A 12,875-nucleotide genomic window follows, 5' to 3' on the forward strand; every position below is an offset into this window, starting at 1 on the left:
ATGGTTAAAAAGTTGTAGCAGTCAGGATCTGGAGGTTTTAGTTAGGATCTGGAGGGTTTTTGAACATGCCCAGACTGGCAAAGCAAACCCTACACTGGTTTGAGCACAGCCCAGAAGAATCTTCCCCTGAGCTTCCTTCAAATACGTAGGGTAGTCAAGTTCATGGAGATAGAAAGGGAAAAGTGGTCACCAGGGCTGGAGAGAGGGGAACGGGGAATTGTTTAATGGAGACAGAGTTTCTATTTGGAAAGATAAAAAAGTTCTAGGGGCAGATAGTAGTGAGGGTCGCACAACACGGTGAATGTCTTAAAACCCTTGACACTTGGGGCGCCTGGGTGGCTCAGTGGGTTAAAGCTTTTGCCTTCGGCTCAGGTCATGATCCCAGGGTCCTGGGATTGAGCCCCACTTCGGGCTTTCTGCTCAGGAGGGGGCCTGCTTCCTCCTCTATCTCTGCCTGCTTCTCTGCCTACTTGTGATCTCCATCAGTCAAATAAATAAATAAGATCTTAAAAAAAAAAAAAAAACAAAACCCGACACCTAAAAACCATTAAAATGGCAGGTCTTCTGTGTTGTATATTTAACCACAATGAAAAATTAAACATACGGAGAATGTGATTGATACAGCTTCTCAAATGAAGAAAGCATGTTTTATGGTATTATTATTCATTTGGTTGTAAACAAAACACATTGTGTCTGTGTAAAAATATGTTTCGAAGCTTATAGAAGAGGGTTTGGAAGGAGTCATGCAGTGGTTATTTCTAAGTAACCGCACTGGGCTTGGGGGGAGCCTGCAGCTTTCCTTCACTTTTTATTTTACACAATTCTCTCCTCGGACTTCACAAATGCTAAACGTGCATTCCTCTTGTGTCTTTTTTTTTTTTTTTTTTTTAAGCACTGAAGACAGCAAAGCAGCTGCTTCGGGGTGGAGGTGGAGAGGTCTTCTGGCATGGCCTGAGAACCCCCGCAGTCCCTCCCCTTCCACGCGGCCGCGGCCCCAGCTGCGCCCACCCCCTACTGCCCACCCCCTACTCCCGCCATACCACCAGCAGGGAGAACATGGTCTGCCCCACGTTGAAGCCGTGCCGCCAGTTGTGGTAGGTGATTTTGCGGTAGCCCTTGCTCAGCGAGTACATGAACCGCACCAGGGCCTGCAAACACGGGCACGGGGGTCGGGGGGTGAGGCCTGGGGCCCTGCGTCCTAAGGAAGGCCCTCCCCATCCCCTCCACAGGCCCCAGCCAGCCAGCAATGCGGGGAGAGTACTTTGCAAATGGCTGAATACTAGCAAAATGGACGTTGTTAGGAAACCAGGTGCACGGGCGCCCCCCACTTACTCCACTAAATGGGGCTTCATCAGTGTTTCCCAAACTCTGCCCCAGAGTGCTCCCAGGGAGGAAAAAAAAGGGGTCTTTAACTTGGTGGTTCTCCAACGTGAGTGCCCATCAGAATCACTCAGAGGGCTCGTTCAAACGCACACTTCCTGATTGATTAGAGCTGGGAGAATTGCACGTGTGTGTATGTTTCAGTGTGTGTGTGCACAAGAGAGAATTAGTGCTTCTGATACATTGACACATGGTGCTGATGTGGTCTGAGGCAGCACTTTGAGAATGGCTATTTTAATCAAACAAGTCTGGGAAATTCTGAGCTTAGCCCCCACCCCCACCCCAGCACCTCCTTGCCCGTCCATCTCCAGGCCCCTAGATTCAAAGCACACTATAAGGAATCCTGCAGGGGGAAAGACCTGTTTAAAATGAGGTCACCCACATCTCTCACTCTCACGCTCGTTTCACTATTGGTTCCCATTGATGCCTTCGGAACTCAGCGCCTCACAAGCCACCTTGAGAAGCAAGTGAGCCGGGAACAGCACAGTTCAGAGGAACTGTGTATCTCTTTTCTGATAAATGAGTCACCTGCACAGTGTGACTAATGCTTTATATCCCCGGAGCTGAGGGTGCACTGTTTACAGATGGAGCTGGGGGAAAAGAAAAAAAAAAAAAAAAAAGGAAGCAAGCAAAAAGAAAAAAGAAAATGGAAGGGGTTTCTTTTGCCCTTACCTCCTGAGGAATGTGAAATTTATCCACCACTTTGAGCTCATAGTACATCTGTATCCCACATTTCACCAGCTCCAGTTCCGTGAGGGGCAAGTCGCTGAAGTGGAATTTATTGATTTCGTATTTCTCTGCATCTGGCAGCTCTCCTTGCTGTGTAAGGAGGGGAGTCCTGGGGTTGGAGCACATGAAGCGTGCATGGGTCTCCCCCCGGCAGCCCCCAGCCCTGTCCCCATCCCAGGATCAGAGCAGGGTGACAAGGGGCAAGCTTGGCAGAGGCAGCTCCCCCCACCCCCCACCCCCCACCCTGCCCAGCGCATGCTCAAGGTGCGCCTTGCGTGTGTTCTGCCCCGCTCACCAGGATCTCAGCGAGTTCCTCTTCCTCGCATTCCCACGGCTCCTTCCCATACACCTCTCTGGTTTTCTGCCAGCGCCCAAAATAGCAGAGAGAAACAAAATCAGTTAGTATATCTGAGATCTAAATATGCCTCAACTTTTCCATTTCCATTCTCCGCTTTCCTCCAAAGTGCTTGCAGCGGGAGCCACCAACTCAGAGAGGCTGCCCTTCACCATCCAGTGATAGGCCAGTTCAAACTCCTGGGCATCGGGCAGTGGGGACCTGCCTGCAAGTTTGAGCTCTGCCACTTACTAGCAGAGCTACTTAATACCTTCAGTCCTCCATTTCCTCACCTGTAAAATGGAAATAATGAAAGTACTTAAGACTAGACTTATGCCAAGTCATTTTGAAAAAAACTTGTATACAGCTAGATGGACTAATGCATGCTAAGTCCCCAGGGCAGTGCTTGGCACATAGTAAACACTAGAGTTGAATAACGTTGTTGCTGACATTCTTATTGTTATTATTATGGACTGGGGAGTCAGAGGTCTTGCTCATGGTCCTGGCTCTTCCTCTCACTTACTATGTGATTGGGGCAAGTTTCTTCCTTCTCTAGGCCTATGGCGCTGGGCACATGCCAGAGGAGGGGGACCTGGACTCAGTTACTTGCTTCTGATTTCTTGACCCAGAGCATAGCCTTCTCACTTCCCACTGGTTCACTGAGGCTCTGCTTCCAGGGGCCCCATATATCCATCATTTGGCCAAAATCACGGACTGAGACAAGCAAACCGTGAGTTAATTTATCCAAACTAGATGATTTCTCCTCTGACTTTATTAGTGATTGGGATGAAACGATCGAATTTGTTGTGATATCTTCCCAGCTTAAGAAGTCACTTCTGAAAATATTGGCCTGTATTGTTTCAACTTGTGAGGTCTATAAGAAAGGTCTTGGGAGCTCAGCTGGGTATCTTATCCAATGCCATTTTGGCTAACTCAATTGACTTCTTTTTTTTTTTTTTTTTTTTTTTTTTTTTTTTAAAGATTTTATTTATTTATTTGACAGAGAGAAATCACAAGTAGATGGAGAGGCAGGCAGAGAGAGAGAGAGGGAAGCAGGCTCTCCGCTGAGCAGAGAGCCTGATGCGGGACTCGATCCCAGGACTCTGAGATCATGACCTGAGCCGAAGGCAGCGGCTTAACCCACTGAGCCACCCAGGCGCCCAATTGACTTCTAACATCACGATCTCTTTGAGAACCAAATCCAAGGAATAATGAGTCACTAATTGCCACATATCCTTCAAAGTATCTCATCCAGGTAGGTAGGACTCTTCTCTATAGCATCGCTGATAAATGATCATCCAGCCTCTACTTGGATACCTCTCTTGACAGGGTGCTCACTACCTCAGGAGGCAGCTCTTTCATAAGAGTAGTAGAGAATATCCTCATTCTCCTGATAAAGGTTAAGTGAGACCTATTTAATAAGCCAGGTGATTGGGGGGCCAGTTACGTCCCCCTGTTGGACCTCAGTTTCTTCGTATCTATAACAGGGATAGAAGCCCTTACCCTTCCCACCTTAGTGCGTTTGTTGTTGTAAGCATCAAAAAATACCCTAAGTTTGAAATTGCCTTATAAACTGTAAAGTGATGAAACTATGTGAGGACTCACTACTAACCTCTAACTCCTTCTGTCCTACTTCTTTGCTCACAAAACTCCTCGGTGATCCAACTCCTTTCTAAGTGAGCTGACCCCATGGAGGGAGTCTCTGAGAAGCTGGCAGTGTTCATGGGCTGTCAGAGAGAGTGTTCTCTCAGTGTCAAGGCTGTGGTTGGGTGACTCCCTCTCTACTACCAAGTCAACCCTCGGCACAGTGAAATACAGAGTTTCCAGAGCTATTAAGCCAACATCTGGCCCCACAACTGAGGTGGCATGTGCAAGGGACAGCTGTCGCCGAGTCACATGGATCAGCCATATGGGATTCATATGACTCATTGGTACTGGTGGATCCATCCATCCATCCGCTGACTGCGAGGGGCCCGGAGCATCCCCGTGCAAGGCCAGCCCACCCACCTCTGCCTTCATGGAGCTTGACTATTGCCCTGGTCACATTCCTTGGGGCGCCGCTTCTGCTAGAGCAGAAATGTAAAAGAACTTCACCCACCAGGATTTTCTGGATTTCTTCATTGTCACACTTCACGTGATATTTGACCATGTCCTGGAAAATATCCTTCCTGTTTTCCAGTTTGTTCATTGACTCATAGGTGTCAGGGTTTAAGACAGACCAGCCCAGAAATTGAGCCAAAGACTGAAGGGAAAGAAAACAAGAATCAGAGGCAGAACATCCTGGTTTGATCCTGCCTCTGCGACTTAGGGCAAGACTCTAGGGTTCTGTTTCCTCAGCTGTAAGGTGGGTTCGCTCAGGGGGTTGGTTGCTGCTCTCCTTGGAAGAGGTGTTTGAGGATGAAGATTGAACACTGGGTGGGAATCCACTTTAAAATAAAGCACAACATGCAAAGCAACATTCTTATGGGTGATAACATCACCCAAGTGTGTGTACCCACGTGGGCACAGGAGGCCTACGGGAACTCTGCACATTCTGCTCATTTTTCACATGATCCTAAAAATGCTAAAAGGTAAAGCTAATTGATCAAAATTTGTTTTAAAGGGAATGTGAATTTCTCTGACAGTACATGGCAGTGCAAAAGTGCGAGCCAAGAGAGCAGACATTGAGGCTGAGTCGGGGGCGTGCTGACAAGGTGAGCTCCCCACCCCACCCCAGGTGAACCCCCCTCACCCCTCTTGCTGCAACAAGCCCTCCCTGCAACCCAGCCATGAAGACATCCTCCTGAGCCACACCTCCATGAGAGTCTCGTCCATCTCATCAAAGGGCTTCCCATCTTTGCGATTGTAAAACGTGGCCACCCCCACGATTTCTTCCTTCTTGTTCACAATTGGCATAGACAGGACATTCTTAATCATCCATCCGGACTCATCCAGAGGCTCTTTCTATAAGAGAAGCCAGAGAAGGTTACAAATTGGTTATTGTTCAGAGGCCCTTTCATTTGGAAGTTGGGATAGAACTGGCCCTAGAAATAGCAGTCAGAAAAGGACTCGGGAACAACAACCGTCGGCTTGTTACCCACACCACAGGCAGCAACAGATGGGGTGCAGAGGGGTCCTGATGAGTTTATATACCCGATAGTTCACGGGCCTCTGTGCGTCAAAACTTTCAGACTTTCTGCCCTGCCCGCTATTTAGGTCTATTTAGAAAGCACCTGTGCTTTCCAGATAATATTTACAATATGAAAACTGCAAAACAGCTAGGGAGTCTGTGGGTAGGTGGTAAGCAAGCCTATCAAACCAGATTGTAGCCATGTCAACAAAACCTTTGGCTTGAGGACCAGCTCTGTGCCTTGTTTTTCACCTGCCTGAGCTGGCACGAGCTTAAGGTAACCTGGAAAGTTTCACTGTGCTCTGATGGGTCACTGTCTCCCATTTACTGTGTCTCTCACAAGCCACCAGGTGCCGGGATATGCTTAATAGAGCCACCATTAAACATCTTGTTTGTTTGTCTCTTGCCTTTTTAAAAAGATTTTATTTATTTATTTGGCAGAGAAAGAGAGAACACAAGCAAGGGGAGTGGCAGTCAGAGGGAGAGGGAGAAGCAGGGTCCCCACCGAGCAGGGAGCCTGATCCCAGAACGCTGGGATCATGATCTGAGCTGAAGGCAGATGTGTAACCAACTGAGCCAGCCAGGAGCCCTATCTCTTGACTCTTGGTGTGACTTCCTGTGATACTTTTGACCTGTCAGTGGGCCTCAGCTGTCTCAGCCCAGATGGGGGTGGTAGCAAGAAGCTGTGCCTCATGGAGTGAATGAGACAAGGGCAGTGAAATCTCTTGGTCAGTTGTAAGGTGGCCCTTTGTGAGCCATTTGCCATCTGTCTGAGCTCTCATTTTATCATTTATAACATGGGAATGACTAGACTAGGTAATTTCTAGACTCTCTTCTCATGAAGTGGTAAATATTAAACATTTTACAATGTACAAGGAACCGAACTAGAAACTGAAAAAACCGAGGCAAAGGAGGTACAAAGGTTATCCTCAGGTTGTTCATAATCTGGCAGGTAAGCAAGTAACTGGAGTTTCTTATGGTTCTGGGGAGTTAGAGGAGGGAAGGAAATCAAGGAAGGCTTCCTGTACTTGGAGTCTTCCAACTTGAAAGTTTAAGATTCTTTTTTTTCTTTTTTAAGATTTTATTTATTTATTTGACAGAGATCATAAGTAGGCCAAGAGGCAGGCAGAGAGAGAGGAAGGGAAGCAGGCTCCCCAGTGAGGAAGAAGCCCAATGTGGGGCTCGATCCCAGGACCCTGAGAGCATAACTTGAGCCGAAGGCAGAGGCTTTAACCCACTGAGCCACCCAGGAGCCCCAGTTCTAAGAGTCTTAATGTGGTAAGATGATAATGATGATGATGACAATGATGTTGATGATGATGATGATAATAATGGTGATCATTTCATGAACACTGGAAGCCAGTATCTGATGGGAAAGTGACTCCAGGAGGATGTAGATTACAGCCCAAGAACAAGGGGATATTGGTCAGGAAACATGAGTTCCAGGTCTGCCTTTTCCCAAGTCTCCACCTAACTTTCAGGGAGCCCCTTCCTTCTAAAGGCCATGATAAGGAAACAGGTTTTATTGAAAACCAAACGAGAAAGAATTCAAGGTTTTTAAGCAGAGAAGTTACTGTACATAGCCTGAGTTTCAAAAAATTACTCAGGCCATTTTGTAGAGGATGAGTTAGAGGAAGAAGCCTAGAATCTAAAAACAAGATCAGATTTGATGCTTTAATGTGAACTAATTGGGTAGAGATCAAGTTCAGTGCGGTTTTTATCAGGTTAGCAACTCTCAGCAACAATTTGGGCTCCTCACGGGGAAACGAGCAAAATCCCAACACAAGCCATACAACTCTAACTTTGGAAGGATATTCTCGCTACATTCTTTCATGAGGTTCTTCAAGGACTAAAAAAAAATAATTCACTAATTTTTTAAGATTCATTTTTATTTTCTTCTTAATTATTTCCTGATTGTTAATGCCTTGTTTAGCTTCCATCTGGTGTGCTACACTCAACAAATATTGATTGGGCACCTACAGCTAGAAATGTTAAGAAAGATAAGGTCCAACCATTGACCTATATTTTCCTTTACCGAGGAATTAATCTGGAAGCAAAGAAGGGTAATAAGAGATAAAGTAAGGGGACTATAGTACGGGGAACTAATTCCCCAGCAGGGTCCTCTAGGCCATGTGTCATCTGTCCTCTCCAGGCATCGTCTGACTTTGGTCTACTTCTCTAGAATCTGCTTCTGCCACTCTCCACACTGTCTCTCACTCATTCATTGGTCTACTCTGGGTCCTTCCAACAAGCTCTCTCCTTCCTGTAGTCTTCTCCCCTTTTTTCCTGCCTAAATATAATTTCTCAGGGACACATTCTTTGATTCCTTCTAGATTAACTCAGGTCCCTGGAAAGATTCCTTCCTCTATCCCTCTGTCCTTCTCTGACCAGCACTCCATGGCCTTTCTCCCCATACAGTCATGAGCCCCCTGAGATAGAGACCACGTCTGTCTGGTCCACCATTGCAGCCAGTGTAGACTGTGTCGGTTGCTGGCACAGAGGATACCCTCCATAAACATTTATAAAAAAGATGGACAAAAATCATATGGAGTGGTAAAAAATATACCATGAAAATCCCAAGGAGAGAGAAATGATATTAGCCAGAGGAAACAGACTAAGACTTCATAAATGTTTCATAAAATTTGAGCTTGTACTAAAGAGCAGGGAGTATTTGGGCAGGACCAGATGGTTCAGGGGTAGGGCAACAGCATAAGCAAAAGTCCAGAGGCCTGGGCGCCTGGGTGGCTCAGTGGGTTAAGCCGCTGCCTTCGGCTCAGGTCATGATCTCAGGGTCCTGGGATCGAGTCCCGCATCGGGCTCTCTGCTCGGCAGGGAGCCTGCTTCCTCCTCTCTCTCTCTCTGCCTGCCTCTCTGCCTACTTGTAATCTCTGTCTGTCAAATAAAATAAATAAAATCTTTAAAAAAAAAAAAAAAAGTCCAGAGGCCAGAAAGCAAAACATGTGAACATTAAAACCAAATGGGACCTTGGAATTTACCAAAGTAACTCCCTCCCCACTTCCATGGGCATATGACTTTTTCCATCCATGTTTTCACTTTGTTGAGACTGCTTCCCAACAAACAGATGGACTTTAATGTGTTTGAACCCTCTCTGGGGGGAAAAAATATCAGGTGACTGAAACCAAACAAGTAATGACTTACCTGGAATGCAAAGAAGTCCTCTGCAGGGGCATTCATGATGTTGCAAATCTGAAAGCCGTGAAGAGGAATACTGAAGCCGTGATTAGACTTGACAGCATACCCAGTGAGCCCTGCGTGCTATCTTCAGAAACACTACGTCCTTGCCCAAGGCGTTCACATTCTTTTTCTCAGGTAGACATGCTCAAGATGGTTTTCAATGATTAACTGAGTCTACTGGACAGAAAAGCTACCTTATAAACATTATTTCTTGCCATTTACTTCACTCCTTAGTCATTTCTAAGCTTTGAAAAAATCAAGGCTACAATTTGTCATTTTTAATTGCTATATTGTATCTCAGTTTGTTGTGTCTTTTGTTGACTATTTGGGTTGTATCCAATTTTCATCATTATTAGTATAAATAATGCCACTACTCTAAGCATCTTTAAATCAATTACATTTAAGTTTGGTATTGCTTGTTTTTTAAGGAAGGAGTTTTTTCTTGGGGTATAAACTCCAAAATAGAATGAGAAATAAAAGGTATTATAGCTCTGATTTTATATTGCAAGATTCCTCTCCTAAAAACGGAACCAGTATGCCCTATCATACATATAGGACTTAACTGATCACTCCAGGGCCCTGCACAACTGTGTACAATTGCATAGTGTGTGTACTGCACAAAAAGCATCTCACTGAAGGGCTGATGGGGAGCTGAAATACAGCCTGTTCTTGACTTGCAGAACCAGGATCCCAGTCTTTCTCTTTTGGTCCATGAGAGGGGTACTTTTTTCTAGTTCTCAAAAAGGCACCCTATGGGTTTGCAGTAACCCTGACTGTCCCATTGGCCCTGACCATCCTGTAGTCTCAGGCGGTGAGCTGTCTTTGCTCCTGTTCCAGAACTGCTCACCTACTGCACCATCCCTCTGGCCTCTCTTTGGACCAGTTCCATCAGTTGCCATTGTTCCCTTCTGATATCTGCAACATCTCTCAGGGCTCTTTGACCTTAGCCATGAGCTTGCTTGAGTCTCTCCCATCCTGGAAAATCAAGTCATCTCTGGACCCAAACATGGTCCCACTAGCAACCATCCAGGCTTTCTCCTCTGCTTCTCTTTTGTGATTTTCTACCTCCTCATTACCCAGCCACACCTCGGCAGACCACATGCTGGTCTCCACCTCACCTCACCACCAAATCTGTTCTCCGTTTAGGATCTAATTGATCTAATTGCCAATGATCTGATTGCCAAACTCAATAGGGTTTTCAGTTCTTATCTAGATACCTCTGAGCCCTCCTTCTATTCTTCTCTCACATACTCCTCTTTCTTTACCCAATCTTTAAACGTTGGCATCTAACAATATCCCACCCCAGGTATCTCTCACTCTCCCTGGTGACTTGATTCGCACAGAGTTTCAAGCACCCTCTAGTCCCGATGTCTTCCAAATCCCCATCTCCGTCCCTCCTCTCTCTTCACACCTCCAGAGTAATCTCTTAATCTGCCTACTGGAACTTTGCTGTCAAAAAATGTCTTAGGGTCACCTTGTCTGAAACTGACCTCCTCATCTTGCAGCCAAAGCCGGTGTCAGCTCTATTCATCCAAGCCAGAAGCCCAAAATGGGCTCTGATTCTTCTTTCTCCCCACTCTCTGCTCACAATCGCAAAGTTCTGTCTCTTTTACCCTCCTGGGGTTAGATCTGATCCCTGATCTCCCTCTCTTCATCTCATCTCTGTCGGACTTGTGTGAGTATCACGTGAGCAAGTATATTTACCGTGTGGCTCGTAGGCACTCAATGGCTGTTTGCCATAATGATAGTACTCTCCACTGCCTGTCCCTTTGTTGAGATGCTTGTAAGGATGTACTTTTTGCTCTGCCCCTTAATCCCTTCAGATCTCTCAGAGTTTTTTTTTTTTTTTTTTAAAAGAAAACTGACTCTGCCAATCTCCTGTTTTAAAACTCTTTGCCTACAGATTAAAGCCCCACCCCTGGGGCCTGGGATCCAAGGCCATTGTTATCTGGTGCTCCCCTTCCCCTCAAGCCTCATCTCTTGACCTCTTCCTGTCTCAAACCTAATATTCCAGCAACACTGGACTGCATGCACCATGCCGTTCAAACCTCCAGGCCTACGTTTGCTCAAGTTGTTGCCTCCACCAGGAATCCCCTTTCCTGCTCCCACCAGCCTAATACCTATTTATTTAATACTCAACTAAGACCAACACTCTCGGAAGAAAAGCCTGACTTAGATGCCTCCTACTCTGTGTTCCAAGAATATGCCATGTATATCTCTCTTGTGCCCTTACCACATTGGAGTATAAGACTCTGTTTAAAATATCTCCCCATTTGATTACGAGCTTCAGAATAGAAAGTGTATCTGCATCTGTCTTTCTATTCGCAGAGCCAGTTATAGTACCTGGTACCTACAAAATCTTCACTATATAAACTTCTTTCTATGTGAGCAGCATTGAGTAGTGTGTGCCTGGAGAAGGATAAAGGGGTGACCAGGCCCAAATGTGGGGTTGATGTGCAGCTAACAGACAAGACCCTTCTCTCTAGGGCAGGGGATGCTTACTCCATTTTTGACCTTGAGTGGGTGGGGCATGGTGGGAGAGGGAGATTTGAGCTCTGCTGTACATGGTACAGCTGGGAACATGGCAGGGATGAGGGGTAGGGAGTGGCAACTAAGTCTTTGGAATGAGAGGCTGGGACTTGGTCTATGGTGAGCCTCAAAGACCAGTCTGCCATGCTTTTGCCCCTGACATATGAACAAGTATCTTATCAGTAAGACAAGTTGTCAGTAAGACTAAGCAACTTCCCATCTAAGGATTATTTCTCTGTGTATTTCATATTTCCTCAAATGTCAATTCTCTGTCCATGTCCTTGGACCAAGTGTCAAGTGAGTTGAGAAATGAGAGAATCAGGCTTTTAGAGACCCACACTTCCTATAGTGTTTCCCGCTCTCTCTATCTGAAATCCTTTCACTCTTCCATCTGGTCCAAGACTCTCCCCCTTCCAAGTTGTATTACTTACCAGGCCATTCTGGGCAACATAAGTGGGCAGACCACTTACTAAAGCCCAATGATCAGGAGGTGGATTCCTGTAAAGGCCAAAGACAACTGGTAACTTTTCATATAAGGACAGCTAGACTAAAACCTTGAATCTAGGTCTTTGCCCTCCTGTACTCTCTCTTGGCTCTCAACTCCTACTTCTAAACACTATGCCTGAAGGAGCTCCAAATTTTCTGTAAGCATCTTAATGTTTCAAATTTAGAAAAGGAAAAAAAAGCATGGTGAATACATTTTATGATGGCACACTGAGTTTGATTTTCCAAGCGAAGGGACAACATTCATTCAGCCATTGTCATTGATTGCTGAGCAAAAGCAGACACAATCCTTTCCCTCCATTAATACTTACACGAGAGAGGTAGCTTAATTCCACAGAGAGAGAGAGAGAGAGAGAGGAAAGACATCTACGGTGAACTCCAACAATGTACTGAGCACTAAGCTGGGGCTTTACATATTTATTCACCCCTCACAATAATAGTACAATTTTTGATATTATTATCTTTTATTTATTTTAAGATTATACTTGGTTTTTGTGAGAAAAGATAGAAATGTGGAAAAATGCATTAAGATCTTCATGAACCATTCATTTGTCTTTTTCTATGTTATTAATTTCTTGGCTTATGTTTATTCTTTTCTTTGGGCTTGTTTTTTTTTTTTTCCAGTTTGTGGTTAATTTCTTGAGATGTTGTGATGGTAGACCGCTCCTATCTGCCCCTCCAGATCCATTCTCGAACCCTCTCCTCCTTGTCTGTAATGGACTACATCAATGGGGCCTTTGGCCTTCTAGCTTTCCTAGTTTTCTATGAAGATCATTCTAATTAGTATTTTGTTATTGGTTTCTAGGATACTTACATTGTGATCAGGGGACATTCCAAGTATTATTTCAGTCTTTTGAAATATATGAAGTTTACTCTGTGGCCCATTATATCACCAATTATTATAAGTGTTGTATGTATGCTTAAAAAGACTGAGTGTCCTCTGGTTTGGGGGATGGGGTGCCATAGTCTCTCTATAGGTATTAGATTAAATTTAATTGTGTTATTCAAATATTCCATATTCTGTTTTAGTCTGCTCCTCCTACCAACTAGCAAACATGGATCTGCCTATATCTTATATTGCCATCAGCTTTTGCC

The 12,875-nt window shown here is 45.2% G+C and overlaps 1 protein-coding gene across 2 annotated transcripts in view; it reads right to left on the reverse strand.

Annotated features, from left to right (window-relative positions):
• PDE6A (phosphodiesterase 6A) overlaps nt 1–12,875 on the reverse strand; it is a 57,614-nt gene that overhangs the window by 20,724 nt on the left and 24,015 nt on the right. For both annotated transcript variants that reach the window (XM_059174015.1, XM_059174014.1), the window contains 7 exons: nt 11,708–11,774; nt 8,712–8,759; nt 5,237–5,386; nt 4,542–4,685; nt 2,405–2,470; nt 2,053–2,199; nt 1,041–1,148 (listed from right to left, as the gene is read on the reverse strand). In XM_059174015.1, coding sequence (XP_059029998.1) covers nt 1,041–1,148; nt 2,053–2,199; nt 2,405–2,470; nt 4,542–4,685; nt 5,237–5,386; nt 8,712–8,759; nt 11,708–11,774 — 730 coding nt within the window. The remainder of the gene's footprint in view (nt 1–1,040; nt 1,149–2,052; nt 2,200–2,404; nt 2,471–4,541; nt 4,686–5,236; nt 5,387–8,711; nt 8,760–11,707; nt 11,775–12,875) is intronic.

Source organism: Mustela lutreola, chromosome 5, assembly GCF_030435805.1.
Source record: "Mustela lutreola isolate mMusLut2 chromosome 5, mMusLut2.pri, whole genome shotgun sequence".
Taxonomy (NCBI): Eukaryota; Metazoa; Chordata; class Mammalia; order Carnivora; family Mustelidae; genus Mustela; species Mustela lutreola.